At 37.0% G+C, this 15583-nt stretch overlaps 2 protein-coding genes and 1 long non-coding RNA gene across 3 annotated transcripts; 2 read left to right on the top strand and 1 right to left on the bottom strand.

Moving 5' to 3' along the window:
• Positions 1–1860: 1860 nt before the first annotated feature.
• Positions 1861–3691, top strand: LOC125190361 (40S ribosomal protein S12-like). The gene is made up of 5 exons (XM_048087640.1): positions 1861–2003; positions 2463–2508; positions 2820–3117; positions 3309–3374; positions 3467–3691. The coding sequence occupies exons 2-5, from the start codon at positions 2501–2503 to the stop codon at positions 3524–3526; spliced, it is 432 nt and encodes a 143-aa protein (XP_047943597.1). The 5' UTR covers positions 1861–2003; positions 2463–2500; the 3' UTR covers positions 3527–3691.
• Positions 3692–3961: 270 nt separating this feature from the next.
• On the top strand, positions 3962–5811 carry LOC125190360. Its single transcript, XR_007170904.1, has 5 exons — positions 3962–4271; positions 4948–5041; positions 5220–5299; positions 5385–5529; positions 5609–5811. It is a non-coding gene; the product is annotated as an uncharacterized LOC125190360 (long non-coding RNA).
• Positions 5812–11911: 6100 nt separating this feature from the next.
• Positions 11912–15373, bottom strand: LOC125186518 (stromal cell-derived factor 2-like protein). The gene is made up of 6 exons (XM_048082889.1): positions 14989–15373; positions 14162–14302; positions 13923–14063; positions 12621–12670; positions 12411–12540; positions 11912–12324 (listed from the first exon to the last, which is right to left on the bottom strand). Exons 1-6 carry the CDS (start codon positions 15085–15087, stop codon positions 12241–12243), a joined length of 645 nt encoding a protein of 214 aa, XP_047938846.1. The 5' UTR covers positions 15088–15373; the 3' UTR covers positions 11912–12240.
• Between the last annotated feature and the right edge of the window lie 210 nt (positions 15374–15583).

The following is a 15583-nucleotide window of genomic DNA, read 5'->3' as shown; positions in this document are numbered from 1 at the left end:
GCAATTGTGGCACAAATCTTGAAGAAAGTTCCAAAAGCTTGATAGAATGTCTGCTGGAGATATTTCCTTTTGGCACGGGATGTAAAAAAATTATATTTGGTGGTTAAATAACGATAAAATAAGATAAAAGAGGGAATGAAGTATGAGAGAAGTCAAAGTGAAGTAGGAGAAGAATAAAGTAAATGAAAATATATGTTTTGTTTTTGTCGTAAAAGAAAATGACTGAAGTAACTCGAAATGAAATATGACTTAAGTAACTTGAAATAGATGGTGTATTTTGTACTCCCTTCGTCCCATAAAAGTTGAGTCGTATTCCTTTTTAGTCCGTCCCAACAAAGTTGAGTCATTTCCTTTTTTAACAAAAGACAAAACATCTAATCACTCTTACTTTATTCCATCATTTACTTTACTCTCTCTTATCTTTCCTACTTTTTTTATCTCTCTTATTTATTTAATATAAATTCTTAATCTCCGTGCCCAAAAGTTTTGTCTCAACTTTTATGGGACGGAGGGAGTAATATGTAACAACATGCTTAGGATTTTCGTTTTATTTTATCAGTTGCCTATCAACTCTCATCTAGATTAGATGAGTATTATTTTATGGAATTAATTCTGATGATTTCAGAAATCATCCTATGCTATCATTCGAAATAGCTTAATACTAGAAGGGGCAAATGTCCCGCTCATATTTCTATACATAAATACGTGTATTACATGTTAAAAAAAATTTGTATTAATCTTTACTAATTGCTCTTTCAATTTTTAAAATATCTAAATGTATATTTTTGCCCCGAAAATGACTGAAGTAACTCGAAATGAAATATGACTTAAGTAACTTGAAATAGATGGTGTATTTTGTACTCCCTTCGTCCCATAAAAGTTGAGTCGTATTCCTTTTTAGTCCGTCCCAACAAAGTTGAGTCATTTCCTTTTTTAACAAAAGACAAAACATCTAATCACTCTTACTTTATTCCATCATTTACTTTACTCTCTCTTATCTTTCCTACTTTTTTTTTATCTCTCCTATTTATTTAATATAAATTCTTAATCTCCGTGCCCAAAAGTTTTGTCTCAACTTTTATGGGACGGAGGGAGTAATATGTAACAACATGCTTAGGATTTTCGTTTTATTTTATCAGTTGCCTATCAACTCTCATCTAGATTAGATGAGTATTATTTTATGGAATTAATTCTGATGATTTCAGAAATCATCCTATGCTATCATTCGAAATAGCTTAATACTAGAAGGGGCAAATGTCCCGCTCATATTTCTATACATAAATACGTGTATTACATGTTAAAAAAAATTTGTATTAATCTTTACTAATTGCTCTTTCAATTTTTAAAATATCTAAATGTATATTTTTGCCCCTCTTACAAAGAAATCCTGGCTCCGTCCTTGTTAGCATAACCCCCACCCCCCCCCCCCCCCCCCCCGCTGCGACCACCCAACCTAACTTGTACCACCGTACCAAACCTACTCGCTGGCTCCGCGTCGGACTGCTGTGTCTTGTACAATGGAGTCAATCTTACCGCCACCAGCATCTGATTTCCACCTCTAGGTATATACAGCTCTGTATTCATTCCTATGATAAGAAAATTGATTTGTTGATGTTTATTTGGGGTGAATTTCATGCTTAATTTTGATTCTAATGTAGGGTCTTTTGCATTTTTATTCTTGAAAGTTTGGTGGTCACTTGCAATAGAGAATTATTACTCAAATGTTGGTTATTGATTTGATGTAATGAGTCTTTGAATCTGAGTGCAAATTCAGTCATACCCAATTTTAAAACACCAATATAAAACATAAAACGACACGTAATATTCCTAGCTTGGGCTCATGGGCCAAGCATATTGGGCTGAAATCATTTTGCCGAAGTCCACAAAAACTAGGGTTTGGGGTTTTTCTCTTTCTATCCTCTCTCTATAAAATTGCGACGAACACCGTTTATTTTGGTCCCTTATTTGCGTTTGCAGCTAAACACTTTGCTCCGCAGCCGCTGGTGCGTTACCTGTTTTTTACTATTTCTCTTTTAATTGTTTCGTTTCCGAACGTTTTGTTATTATTTTCTTACGTTTTCTTCAATTTACGTTGATGCTGTTGTTTGTAATTTTTTTGTTCTGGTAACTTTTTGGTAGCTATCTGAATTTAGCATTGAAAAATTGATGTTCTGTTATTTAAATAATTGGCATCTGAATTTATTTGATCTCAGTGGTTTGTGTTGATTTGTGGTTTCTGAATTTTGAAAAGTGTGCTCGCATTGTTCGTTTGAGTGGTCTAGTTTCGTCTGATTTATATCTATTGCTAGATCATATATCTTCTTTGGACGATTTACTTTCAATACAGAATTGTAATTTGCAATATCAATTTTTATGTATCTCTTGTCGTGCATAATATATAAGCCTTTGGATCTACCTTATGTAACTTCTGCTGATTTGTGTAATCTTTTGATTTATTGCAGTTCATATAAATAGAATCCGTTTCTAGCCCCAATCCGAAATGTCTGGGTAAGAAACTCTTCAATTTTCTATATCTGTTGAATTAACTTTGTATGTTAATTATGATTACAATTGATAAAATGAATGCACAGACCTTTGACAGTTATTTGTCGAATTAGTTAATCAATTTTTAGGGAAGAGGTGGTGATATGTTAAGTTGGGATTTGTATATCTATTGAATATCCTTTGTATGTTTCTAAAGCCTATTCAAAGATCTTTTGAATCCATTATCAGATTTTTGTTATTTTCAAGAGAGACTAATTAGAAATGCAATTTTGTCAACATGAAATGCGGATTCTAAAAACCTGGATGTTTTGCAGAGAAGAGCCTGTTGTTGTTGATACCCCAGTGGCTGCGGCGGCTCCCACCCTTGGTGAGCCTATGGATATCATGACTGCTCTGCAGCTTGTGCTCAAGAAGTCGTTGGCACATGGAGGTCTGGTTCGGGGTCTTCATGAGGCCGCAAAGGCCATTGAGAAGCATGCTGCCCTCTTGTGTGTGTTGGCCGAGGACTGTGACCAACCTGACTACATTAAGTTGGTCAAAGCATTGTGTTCCGATCACAATGTCAACCTTATCTCCGTTGCAAGTGCCAAGACCCTTGGTGAATGGGCCGGTGTAAGTGAATTCTGATGATTTTAAATTACTGCCCCAAAATCAGGAAATCATCTCTGATTTTCGCCGTTGTCACATATGATTTGTCTTTGACAACTGTGGTGATGACGGATCATCTTGAGCCGGTTGTCTTATTCTTACTTGGGAATCATTGATATATTATTTGATTCTAGTGTTCAATGTTGATTGTGTAGTTGTGCAAGATTGACTCTGAAGGCAAGGCCAGGAAGGTTGTCGGAGCTGCTTGTGTTGTCGTGAAGGTAATGTTGGCAAATTGATAGATTTCTTTCTTCTCAATACAATGGTGAGATTTGATTGACAAGAGCCTGACTTTGAGATTGTTGTGGTTTAGGATTTTGGTGAGGAGAGTGAAGGGCTTCACATCGTGCAAGAGTATGTGAAGTCTCACTGAGAAGCTCCCGGTGAAGTTGGTTGTTATGGAAAACCATTTAGGGCTTTAGAAATAGAAGCTCTCTTTTATTATGCTTTTAGTGTTTCTGTTTTAATTGTTTTTGAGTCTACCGAATTCCAATGCTTTTGACGATAATATTTGAAATTTTGCTCTTGATTTTTGATACTTCGTCTTATTGTTGGATACTCCCTACCAGAAATTTAAATGAGATGTTACATTTAAAAAAAAATATTGTAAGGTTTAATTTAACTTAATAGCAAAAATAGGAAAAACATGTGTCTATTTAAAAAACTTTGGTTTGACATGGAAAAAGTCATTATCATAATAGTGTAAAGAACTTTTTTTCTCATAATATCACACCTAGTACTATTTCTGACTTCACATAATAATTTATTTAATTTTATGGCTCCACGTGAAATTATACATTAATTGTTTTTGAGCTCTAGCCAGCATAATACCCATAATCACGAGTCGCTCACTATCACATAGATTTGGGAAGTGAATTTTTGGGTACTTTTTCAGGCGATCAGCACGGGGAGGCTTACGGTGGCGACGGCGGTGGCGCTGTGGCGGGGGACGGCGGCGGTGGCGGCAGAGTACATGAAGTACAAGGACCCCAAGCAGCCGTTGGAGGAGAGAGTGAGAGATTTGATGAGTAGAATGACTCTTGCTGAAAAGATTGGACAGATGACTCAGATTGAACGTCGGGTTTCATCTGCAGATGTTATCCACAAATATTTAATTGGTAGGTGCAAATAGATCAAATTTTATTTTGTGGGATTTCATGTTTGATTCTTTATTGATGGAAAAGGCCCAATTCTTGATGAACCCTAATCTCAGAAATTTGAAATTTTGATGGGAATTGCTCAATTCATGGGATGATTGATGAAAAAGATGTTAAGCAAAAGGCCTCACTTTACAAAGTTTCTTGATTGGGTTTGTAATGAAATTGAATGCATTTTTGCTGAAGTGGGAAGTTTGGTTTGTGCAAAATAGGGAGTATTGTGAGTGTGGGGGAGGGAGTGTGAGTGAAATTTCCTGTCTTTTTTTAATCGGTTACTAAATTGAATGAAGGTGAATAAATTGGAATATATCTGAATTCTGATCATTCTAAATGTTTTTTTTATATTGATTCAATGTGATGCTGACTGAATTTTCTGACCAATTCTTTTTTGGGAATCTGATGTTGCCTACATTATCACAAATTTGCATACTTTGTTGTTCATATTAAGCAACTATGATGAATTGCTGCATGATATTCTGGAATAGAAGTTGTTAGAATTGGATTAGGGATATAAAATTCCAATTTTGGATAGATCTTTCGATCAATTCAGTTGCGGTTAATAACATGGATCGAGTGTGAGCTGTTTTTTTCTTGTAAGCCTAAACAGGAGCAAAATTTTGTTTTGATGTTATGGCAGGGAAATATAGAAGAAGGCAAAACCCAAGGAAATTTTAGAGAAAGATATCCCCAAGAAAGACTAAGCGTTAAGGTTCAATTTACGTCTAGCACAGGTGATTCTTTTTAATGTTTCTATGTAGTTTCATGTGAAATCTCAATAGATCCTTATGCACGTCATGTGCTCTTTAAGAAATCTTTAATGTGGTTCTTGCATCCTGTTGCTAAAATATTTGTATCTCCCGTCTTTGTCATGATCGTTAGCGTCACAACTAACTTAGCTTTAATGTGTAGATTGTAGAATCTATGGCAGAGGAAGTGGAGATTTGCTGTTGAGAAATGCAATCTTGTAATTAGTACCTCTTTTTTCCAAGGTGGTTGAGTTTTGGTGTTTTACTGTGACTTTGAACTGAGTTGATCAATATGAGTGATTGCTAGGTTTGTGATCCCTCTTTGCAGGTGTGCAGGGACCCGAGATGGGGCGTTGTTACGAAAGCTACAGCGAAGATCACGAGATTGTGCAGAAGATGACCGAGATCATCCCTGGTCTGCAAGGGGAAGTTCCACCAAATTACCCAAACAACTTCCCATTTGTCCTTCCTAGGTAGGGATCTGATTTATTGTAACAACGTTGTTGTTTGTTCGCCTTTGATTTGTCTGATTCGTGCTTGTTGTGGTGGAAGGGCGAAAGTCGCGGGATGTGCAAAGCATTTCGTTGGAGACGGTGGCACTGCCTATGGAATCAATGAGAATGACACAGTGATAGAGTGGAATCAGTTGCAAGACATCCATATGCCTGCTTATCTCGACTCGATCAGGAAGGGTGTCACGACTATAATGATCTCATACTCGAGCTTGAATGGAATCCAGATGCACGCCAACTAGGGATGTCAATCGGGCTAACCCGTTCGGGTTCGGGCTAGCCCACTCGGGTCGTCGGGCTATTTGGGTGCAGGCCATTCGGGTCATGGATTTTTCGGATCATAAATTTTCAACCCTAACCCTAACCCGTCGGGTTTTGGGCTAATCCATCGGGCTATTCGGGCCTAAAAGCTTTCGAAAATAATCTTTTGTATCAAAATTTTCTTCTATAAAATAATTTTAAATATTAGATACTTTTTTCTTTTTAGTTTAGAATCATATGAAATATTCAAATTTTCATAGTTTTTTTCAATAATACTTGAAAAGAAGCCTTTCATCTCGATCAACTACAATATAAATTAAAGCTTGTGTTCGTGTCATTATTATGGCATTGTTCGTAACTAATTCTTTATGAAAATTAAAAATCATATCTTACATGAATCATTATTAAAATGATAAATATATTAAGATTTTTGATGGGTTAGTTCTTAATTTTATCTTGATTGGTTTTGGTGGTGGTAAGACACTAGTAGCAGATGATGGGACGGTGCAATAATGAATTGAGATGAAATTTGAAAGCTAATATTGTGGGATCGAGTGGAAAAGTGTAGAATGGAGATTGAATAAGACTAATGATTGTGTAGAATGAAGATTGGGGATTCAAAAATATAAAAAAATCCCTAAAACTTAATATTTTATAATTAAAACTCACAACCCATCGGGCCGACCCGCAGCCCGTTCGGGCCAACCCGTTTAACCCGCCAGCCCATTCGGGCCAACCCGTTTAGCCCGTTTTGTGTTCGGGTAATAAAATTACAGCCCTAACCCGCTCATATTACCGGATTGTTCGGGCCGGCCCACGGGTTTCGGGTTGAATTGACATCCCTAACGCCAACTATGATCTCACCACCGGCTACCTTTAAAACACACTCAAATTTGAAGTAAACATTCTGCAAATTTGAGTCCGCCTACGCCACGATCGCCAACGTGTGCGGGGCCGTCAGGTGCGTCGTGGTGCTCGTGACCAGACATCTTCCATTAAAGCTGACATTGCTATACATAATTTTATTATCTTCCATTAATGTGCGCCAATCTGTGAAGATATCCAATGTGTACATATCTTCCGTTAACGTTGACATTGCTATACAATGTATACACATATTTTTATCATCTTCCATTAATGGCGCCAATCTGTGAAGAATTCCGCGCCAAACTGCACATTTGCAAGGGGGACGGAGAGTAAGGAAGTCATTTCATTTGAAAAAGGGAGGGCATATTTGTCATCGCAGGCCTTAATATAATTTTCTAGTATAATGACTAATGCCTACCAAATGATGTATTAAGTCATAAAACATTTCTACCAAACACCATCATAAGTATGATTAGCTATTTAAAATCATGAAAAAAGCCACTATATGAGATCTTATTAAAACCTCGGCAATACTACCAAACGAACCCTAAATATGTACTAGAGTACTATTTGGATGTCATCAAATGAAAATCATATATTTAATATAATCTCATAATTTTAATTCTAGTCACTAATTATATCATATATGTGGTTAATATGGCGTTCAATTCATATGTCAAAAAGAGCCTATATTTTGTCAACAGAGGATAATTGTGTAACTCAATTTGACCAGTGGTTTATGCGTTCCTAATTAATCTCCCACTTTCCAAACTGCAAATATTCACATCTTCAGCGAGGATCTTCACCATTGTAATTGACGTCTCATATTCTCAACAATTAAATTTTTTCAGTAAAAAAACCTAGCTAATTCCGATCATGTGCTGACCGTCGAAAAAATTGCTTGAATTTGTGTTGACACTACGTCGTTGATTCTTGTTGATGATGAATTTTATGTTGAAATGGCGTTGAATCTTTGTTGATGTTGAATTTCGTGCTGAATCATTGACACTTTGTTGATGTCGAATTTTGTGTTGAAAAAATTGCTTGAATTTCATGCTAAAACCTAGCTATTACCGATCATGTGCTGATTCGTCGAAAAAATTGCTTGAATTTTGCGTTTACATTGCGTCGTTGATTCCTTGTTGATGTTGAATTTTGTGTTGAAATGACGATGAATCTTTGTTGATGTTGAATTTCGTGTTGAATCCTTGACACTTTGTTGATGTCGAATTTTGTGTTGAAATGGTGTTGAAGCTTTGTTGATGTTAAATTTCGTGCTGAATCGTTGTCTTTGCCGCCCAGCCACTCCCGGCAGCCCGCGCGTCAGCACGGTTGCTTCCTTACTCCCTATCTCCGGCGTAAAACGCCGCTTCTCCCATCGTCGTCGTCGACCAGCATGCGGCCAAAACCGCAATGCTCCGGTAGATCTCCCTCCGCCGTTGTCAACCTGCTGAGAACCAGCAGCAGCCGCGCAAGGCGGTGCAGCTCCGGTCCGGCGTCGCGCGGCTAGGGTTCGACTAGGGTTAGGGTTAGGGTTCTTGCGGTGGAGACAAGCCGCTACTCTCGAACGAGCAGCGAGCTTCATCATTCTCCACCATTGTCGACCGCCGTTAAAGCTGTGGAAGATCGGCGCTGCGGTCTCGCCGGCGGCGTGGACGAGCCCATGCTCGTATTCACGTCGCCGGATGATCGCTTTGATGCTCCCACTGATCGGCCATGATTCTCTGGGGTTCGCCGGGACCGACGGTCTTGCCGGCGGCGTGCACGAGACCACCCTCGTCTGCTTGTCACCGACCGACCGCCTCCCTCGCTCCCACTCAATTCGACAACCCTCTTCGATCGTATGTAGTGCGATTCGTCCCGGTGCAAGCTCCGACAAATCGCACATCTCGTACGATCGAAAATTCAAGTTCTTTTGATTCAATTGTTCTTGAGTTCTTCATGCATAAAATATAACAACTAAATACAAGAACATGCTTCGAATCAAATAATACATGCATACATGAATTTCGCGAAATTTAAATCCAAATAATTAGAACCAAAGACTGGCTCTGATACCAATTGAAGGAACTGGCAGCGGATGCGTTCGATATATTAAACAAATAAATCACATAATAATCAGATCTATTTAGCAGATTATTTAGACAAATTCTATTCGTGTAATTTACACATGTATCATGTTCATAACTTGAATTAATCATGCTTTAATTATAATTGAAACCTAAAACATGCTTTTCTACGGAGCAGAAATAATACTCCCTCCGTTCCACGATAACAGAGGCATTTCATTTTCTGCACTCATTTTGAAAAAATGATACTCCCTCCGTCCCCCATTAGGAGTAACGCTTTGTCCGGGTACGAGTTTTAAGAAATGTAAAGAAAAGTTGGTTGAAAAAGTTAGTGGAATGTGGGACCCACTTTTTTATATTGATTTTATAATAAAATGTGAGTGAAATGAGTTAGTGGAATGTGGGACCTACTTACCATTTATGGTAAAAATGAAATGCTACTCTTAATTGGGGACGGATCAAATGGAAATTAGTAACTCTTATTCGGGGACGGAGGGAGTATTAAATAGTTAAAGTGGAGAGATAGTAAAGTAAGAAAGATAATAATGTAGAGAAGAGTCTTATCTACAATATTCTTTCTCTTACTTTACTTTTTCTTCACTTCAACTATTTATAATTATTTTTTCAAAATAAGTGCGCGAAATCAAATGCCTCTATTACTGTGGAACGGAGGGAGTACCTTGTTAATTTTGCAAAAAAACGACGATGGCTAGCGACTTCTCCATGTGACGCTTTGAATACTAGACCACGGAAACTCTCTCTGGTTCCCGTACTGGACTCCAATATCAGTGTGAGCTGATCTCACTGGAATACTAGGATTTAAATAAAAGAGACAGAAATTCAACTCCACGGAGGAAGAGGAAAATTTCGACCACCACTGTATGGAGGGGGACAGAAATTTGAGAAAATAAAATTGTATTTTTCTGTCTCCTTTATTCTCCTATTTATATTAAGTTCCTTTTGGGCTCAGACAGGGATCTATGGAAGGATTTGGATATGGGCTCACCCAATTTACTTTTTACTAATTAAATTGAGCCCACAATTTAATACAAGCTTAATTGGAATATTACGAGCAGCCACTACAGAAGTAATATTGAACTCTCCCCATCCAAATCCGAAATTATAAGTAATCCGAGTTTTCGTTTTATCCTTCATTTCCCGCGATTAAGATAAAAATGTCCATTAATTAATTAATGTCTGTTATGCGCTTAATTAATTAACTTCTTATAAATTCCAAGAGTGGACTTATCATGAAACGCTTATTTATTATTCTTAGAGTAATCAAACTCCAACTAGCTAGGTTCCGAACAATAAAACCTTGTTTCGCGCTCCTCTTGAGGACATTATCAAACGAGACTCTCCTCGCGCACGATTTAACATAATAGCAATCCTAGCACCGCTAGATATTAATCACCACTACCCAATATATCGGGATTATTGGGTTGCGAAAAACCCGCACCATTTGATAAGTCAAAGTAATGCATAATCAATACCGTATGCTCAATGCTAACCTACATTGATTAAGAAATTAATATTTATCAAGACCTGCCTTTCAGTAGATAGCATAAAGACTCGTCTTGCTGTTAGATCCGTTCAGTGTTTTACCACACCAATGGTCATCTTATTTCAGTAAGGCTTAGAAATATGCGGACTGACATTGCAACCTTTCACGATGGATAGTCTAATTCCATCTAGGTCGTGAAATTCTTCTTTTTATTTGTTTAGGACTGACCGTGTTACCTTAAAGTGGACGACGCCCACAACCGGTCTACTAAAACAAAGATTTAGACTTTGTTAAGTTTAGTTATACATTTAAACATGCAATAACATCCATTAAATGTAAAACATAACAACATTATGACAAAAATAATCTATTTTATTCCTTGGAAAATAAAATAAGAGTTTTACAGTATTCAATCACTCGAAACGTGATTTCTAGTATATAAACTCTAACAATCTCCCACTTATACTCAAAACACTTTCGAGTATACAAAAAAATGTCTAACGTCTAATTCTCCCACTTATACTGAAAGCGGATTGAGGTCTTGTATTAGTCGAACTCCCATTCCTTCAACATGGCTCTCAAACGGCTTGACCGCTAATGCCTTCGTGAAAGGATCTGTCAGGTTGTTTTCTGACTCAATCTTGATCACTTGTATGTTTCCTCTCTGCACTATATCTCTTATGTGTTTGCTCTTCCCTCGAGTTTGTCACAACACCAGAATTGTCACAATGAATGATGATGCTCTTGGGCAGATTCGTAACCACACCTAAGTCCAAAAGAAAGTTCTTAAGTCTCGGTTGAGTTAGACACGAGTTTTAAGAAATGTAAAGGAAAGGTGGTGAAAAAAATAGTGGAATATGGGTCCTACTTTTTTATATTAGTTTTATTATAAAATGTGAGTGGAAAAAGGTTAATGGAATGTGAGACCTAATACCATTTATGGAATATTCCAACCGAGACTTCTAAAGTGAGACACCTAAAAATGGTAAACTGGGACTTCTAAAGTGGAACGGAGGGAGTAATATTTAGTGACTAGAATTAAAGTTTTAAATTTATATTAAATATATAGTTTTCATTATATCACTACCCATTATTTAAATATAGATTATTAGTTAGTTATATTGTTATTTACTTTAAATAATTTTTTAGTCCCGCATAATCACCAGCGTAAAACTAGCACCAACTGAAAAAAACCTCACCAAATAAAGACTATGACTCATATTCATCGTAATTCCTGCTGCAACCACGATCGAATCCAAATATAAAGACTTACTTAACCAAACATTTTAAAATATGTCTATATAAGTTGAAATTAAAAATTAATTTTGTATAAAACCTCCGTACCATTCTCAATTATTTGATCACAAAGATTTATGGTAAATATAGTTCATTGTTGGATAAAATAAATATTTAAAACCACAAGGTGAAAACTTTAGCTTTTTCGGAGTACAATTTATTTTGAATTAAATACAAATTTCACTACAAATATAATGTATTTATACCTTTTAGCTCTTTAGGATAAAAAAATAATTTTTATTACCCACCCCTACATGTATAGATGTTTATGTTTCTGTTAATAGATGAATACAGTTTGGTATCGAGATATTAACCATTGAAAATACACTTATTACAACAAAATGGATATTCGAATATTCAAATTTTATATCTGAATATCAATGCAAATATTCGATAGTGTCAAATACGAAACGATTACACCCCTACATCAACCACAATTGAACATGTGACATAAGTTGTGGAATTCATAGTAAAGTCTACATGCACTATAAGGCAATTACATGAAACTATTTTCAAAACTTTGCAATGTTCACATGCAACTGTGTTCTGTAATATAGGAGAAAGGGGAGAGTAATTCCCTACTAAATTAACAGAAATCGCTCAACTATGATTAGCCATTACCTACTACCGGAGGGGAGGGGAGGGGAGGGCAGGGCAGGGCAGGGGAGAGGAGCTTCATTTGGTTTCAGTAACCGGAAGATAAACGCCCTCTGCTGCTAACCAAATATTATCAGGTTTCTTTTCAGCAACACCACACACCTGAAACAGTTCCACAGACCATTATGAATTCATTATCCATAGATCGATGCTGCAACTTTTTTAATCCATTATTATTTCTTTCTTACCTCTTGCTGCCCCCCGGCTATGCGTTGGTATTTCTTGTTATGGCTATGAAGGTACCCACCAGTATCTACATGCCGAAGCCTTACCCTTTGATCTTGCCTCCATGTCTTTCCATTTCCCTCAATCTCAACACTGAAGCCACACACAACAAACACAATGAATGCCGAAGCCTAATCACATAACCCACAAGGTTCATAGCTATATGTCTTTACCTCCAGTGATCCCCAGTGTCAGACTCGGTATCGCTGCCAAAGCAACTGACCTGTATATTTTTCCATCACGTATTTAAGCTTAAGACAATAACCGGAACACTCAATACAAAATTGAATATTAAACACGATGGATCTATATAAGTATCTAAACAAAGACATCAAAAATGTATTTAGTGTGAAACTCATACAAATTTTGTAATTTACATTGACCAGCGGGGAGAGGAAAAATCCCTGTCTACACTAGTAGCAATAGTATTTCAGATGAACTAAGTTGAATAATTTTTCTAGAAAAAAACATGGCATATCAATAAAAAAATTACATAGTCCATGGACAAGGTTGATTAGTAAGATCTAATCATATTATTAATAAGAATACCAAATAAGATGATTGTCAGAAGGAAGGCGATGACAAGGATCTTATGTATGAATACAAGTTACTCATCTATTGCAAGTGGGATACAAAGGGGGCAAGAAAAGGAAAGACATTTACCCATTGAAAAACTCCATCTGAGAAAATACTAGACAACTACCAGTATTAAAATGAATGGAATTACAACTGCAAAACATATAGGTCGTAGAAATACATGCTCCATGCAGTGTATTGCATCTTAACTCTAAGTGCCACAAGAAGGTGCCAGTGCAAGCTTAGTACTTATAGGAGCTGATTTATTAGCATTAGCCTCTCTCAATAAACTCATGCACATCGAATTATGCTTAAGCTATATTACATCAATCAGCTTTAAGAAGTTCAGATTTTTGCTCAGAAAGCTGCACCTCACCTAAACTTATAGACTGGATTTATTGTGGTGATATTTTACAATAAATATTACTATTAGTAAAAGAACTGCTTCTAAAAATTTCTATTGATATAATAGAAACTTATGTCAAATTACAAGGTCTCAGTGGATTGAAGAGTTTGGAAATATATATCATATCAATATTAGCAAAGATATTTGATATTCATCCCTTATACTGAACTAATTTTGACAGATTTGAAAGTCCTTGAATTTACATCCCTAATCAAAATGCAACTTTAGATTCGTAATGAAACCTAACCTTGATAATTCATGTTCTGATTATGCCAAATATACAATCAGGTTACACGAATTTATAGCCAAAAACATTTTTGAGTAACAGTGAATGTCACATTACTCTACCACAATGGTAGAGTTCAGCACAATGAAATAGACTACTAAAAGAAATGATATTCTCAGTTTAAGAGCCAGATAAGCAGACCCAAGGATAGATATTCAAATATTTGATGTAGGGAGAAGGTTGCTAAGCAAACTCATGGACGCTAACCTCCATATTCCCTGATATTGGTGAGGCATGCAAGTGGCTGTGCAGCCACTTCCTAGTTTTCATATGTTGCAACCTAATAAGACTTCCAGTTTTGATTGAGTCTCCTTGCTTTGAAGATGAATCTTGTACTGGCCTGACAATCTGCAAAATAAAAATCTCTTTAACAGTTCAGGAACCAGCATTAATAGATCACATGCACAAAGAAATTACAGTACATATAGTGCTGAGTGTTGACATACCCAGTAGCTATTGGCATCATCAACATTAGGAAAACCAGTAACAGACTGCTGCCCACTGCCTGATCCGTAAGGAACATCATGAGAGTGCAGTCTGAATTTTGTCTTCTCATGCATCAGCTTGATGGCTGAACCATATGATATCTACAAAATGGAGCATTTGATTAAACACATTGGTACAATGACAATCGAAACACAGAACATATAAAACTAATTTATTAACTGCATATGACAAATTTCTTCAGCTAGCTACACAGCATTCGAGTCAGTAAAGCAGGAGTATTACACAAACAACCGAATTAGCTTTTCCTCAACCGTCAAAGTGCACCTGAATCTAAATAGATTTCTTAGTTTTTCACTAGTAATAAAACCATAGGCCATACAATTTGACCTCCAACCTACAATACCTTCTTCATCAGTTCTCATGGAAATCATACTACTTATCAAACGTAATTTAGAACTAAAACAAAAACCGAAACATGTTCGCAGGAACCAAATAAAATCACATCAACGAGAGATATATTTAGGCGATCCCACCAGATAATAAACTACAAATATTATTCAATTCACAAATGCACTAACATTCACCACTAAGTTGCAACAAAATTAATTCCCCGTAACCGTAATAGCTCCAATCAGAAACATAAACAGGAACATAAATCTTCAATTTTCGAGCTCCAGCTTTTCATAAATCAATTTTTAGTTTTTTACGATGAAAAATACCTAAAGCTTACCGATCAAATAGCCAATATAATTCACTCATCCAGAAATACCTCTCTAGCTCACACACACTGTACCAGAAAAAGACATAAAGGAGAAATATGACTTGCCTGAACGCCCTCGGAGGCGGCGGAAACCGGAGTTGAACCATAATCGGAGTCGAGCGTCAGAAGCAGGAATATCGCGAGACCGAAAAAGGAGACGGCCATCACTAGCAACAGTACGATGAACCAAGTCTTCTGCCAAAATGGCAGGCTCAGATCCGGATCGGAGGATCGGCCAACGGACTCCCGGTAGACAATTCGTGTGGAACCCGACGAAGACGCGGCGGAGAAGGCGGACGCCGGCGCGGATTTCCTGCGGGTGAGGTTGCTGTGTTGGTGCTGCGGAGAAGCGGGGGGAGCCACGGTTAAAGCTTCTATGCGGTGCCGGAGCTCCGGCTATTTTTTCGATTGAATTTGTAATTCGTCGATCGAGCAACTGCACAATGTATGTGCTTCCTTCGGGCTGATTAATTAAATTAAACTGTAATTAGAGTTTGCGGCTCGCCACGTGTGACTTGAGTAACCTACGAATTAGATTGTTCCACGTGTACATTTGTTGACGTGGGCTTCTCCTATTGGTTATTGGGATGTGACATATAGTTTTGCATTGCCTGCGGTTAAGTGTACAATAATCTATCTTCAATCGCTATAAGTAGATACT

Source organism: Salvia hispanica, chromosome 5 (genome assembly GCF_023119035.1).
Source record: "Salvia hispanica cultivar TCC Black 2014 chromosome 5, UniMelb_Shisp_WGS_1.0, whole genome shotgun sequence".
Lineage (NCBI taxonomy): Eukaryota > Viridiplantae > Streptophyta > Magnoliopsida > Lamiales > Lamiaceae > Salvia > Salvia hispanica.
Note: the sequence above shows the minus strand (reverse complement) of the source record. Positions and strands in the feature narration are given on the sequence as shown.

Excerpts from the sequence above, each read along its gene's own strand:
- LOC125190361 (XM_048087640.1), top strand. Across the intron at positions 3,118-3,308 it reads CCCTTGGTGAATGGGCCGGT|TTGTGCAAGATTGACTCTGA; the intron begins GTAAGTGAATTC and ends TTGATTGTGTAG. Across the intron at positions 3,375-3,466 it reads CTGCTTGTGTTGTCGTGAAG|GATTTTGGTGAGGAGAGTGA; the intron begins GTAATGTTGGCA and ends GTTGTGGTTTAG.
- LOC125186518 (XM_048082889.1), bottom strand. The coding sequence starts at position 15,087 with ATGGCCGTCTCCTTTTTCGGTCTCGCGATATTCCTGCTTCTGACGCTC. Across the intron at positions 12,541-12,620 it reads GACACTGGGGATCACTGGAG|TGTTGAGATTGAGGGAAATG; the intron begins GTAAAGACATAT and ends GTGTGGCTTCAG. Across the intron at positions 12,325-12,410 it reads TAGCCGGGGGGCAGCAAGAG|GTGTGTGGTGTTGCTGAAAA; the intron begins GTAAGAAAGAAA and ends GAACTGTTTCAG.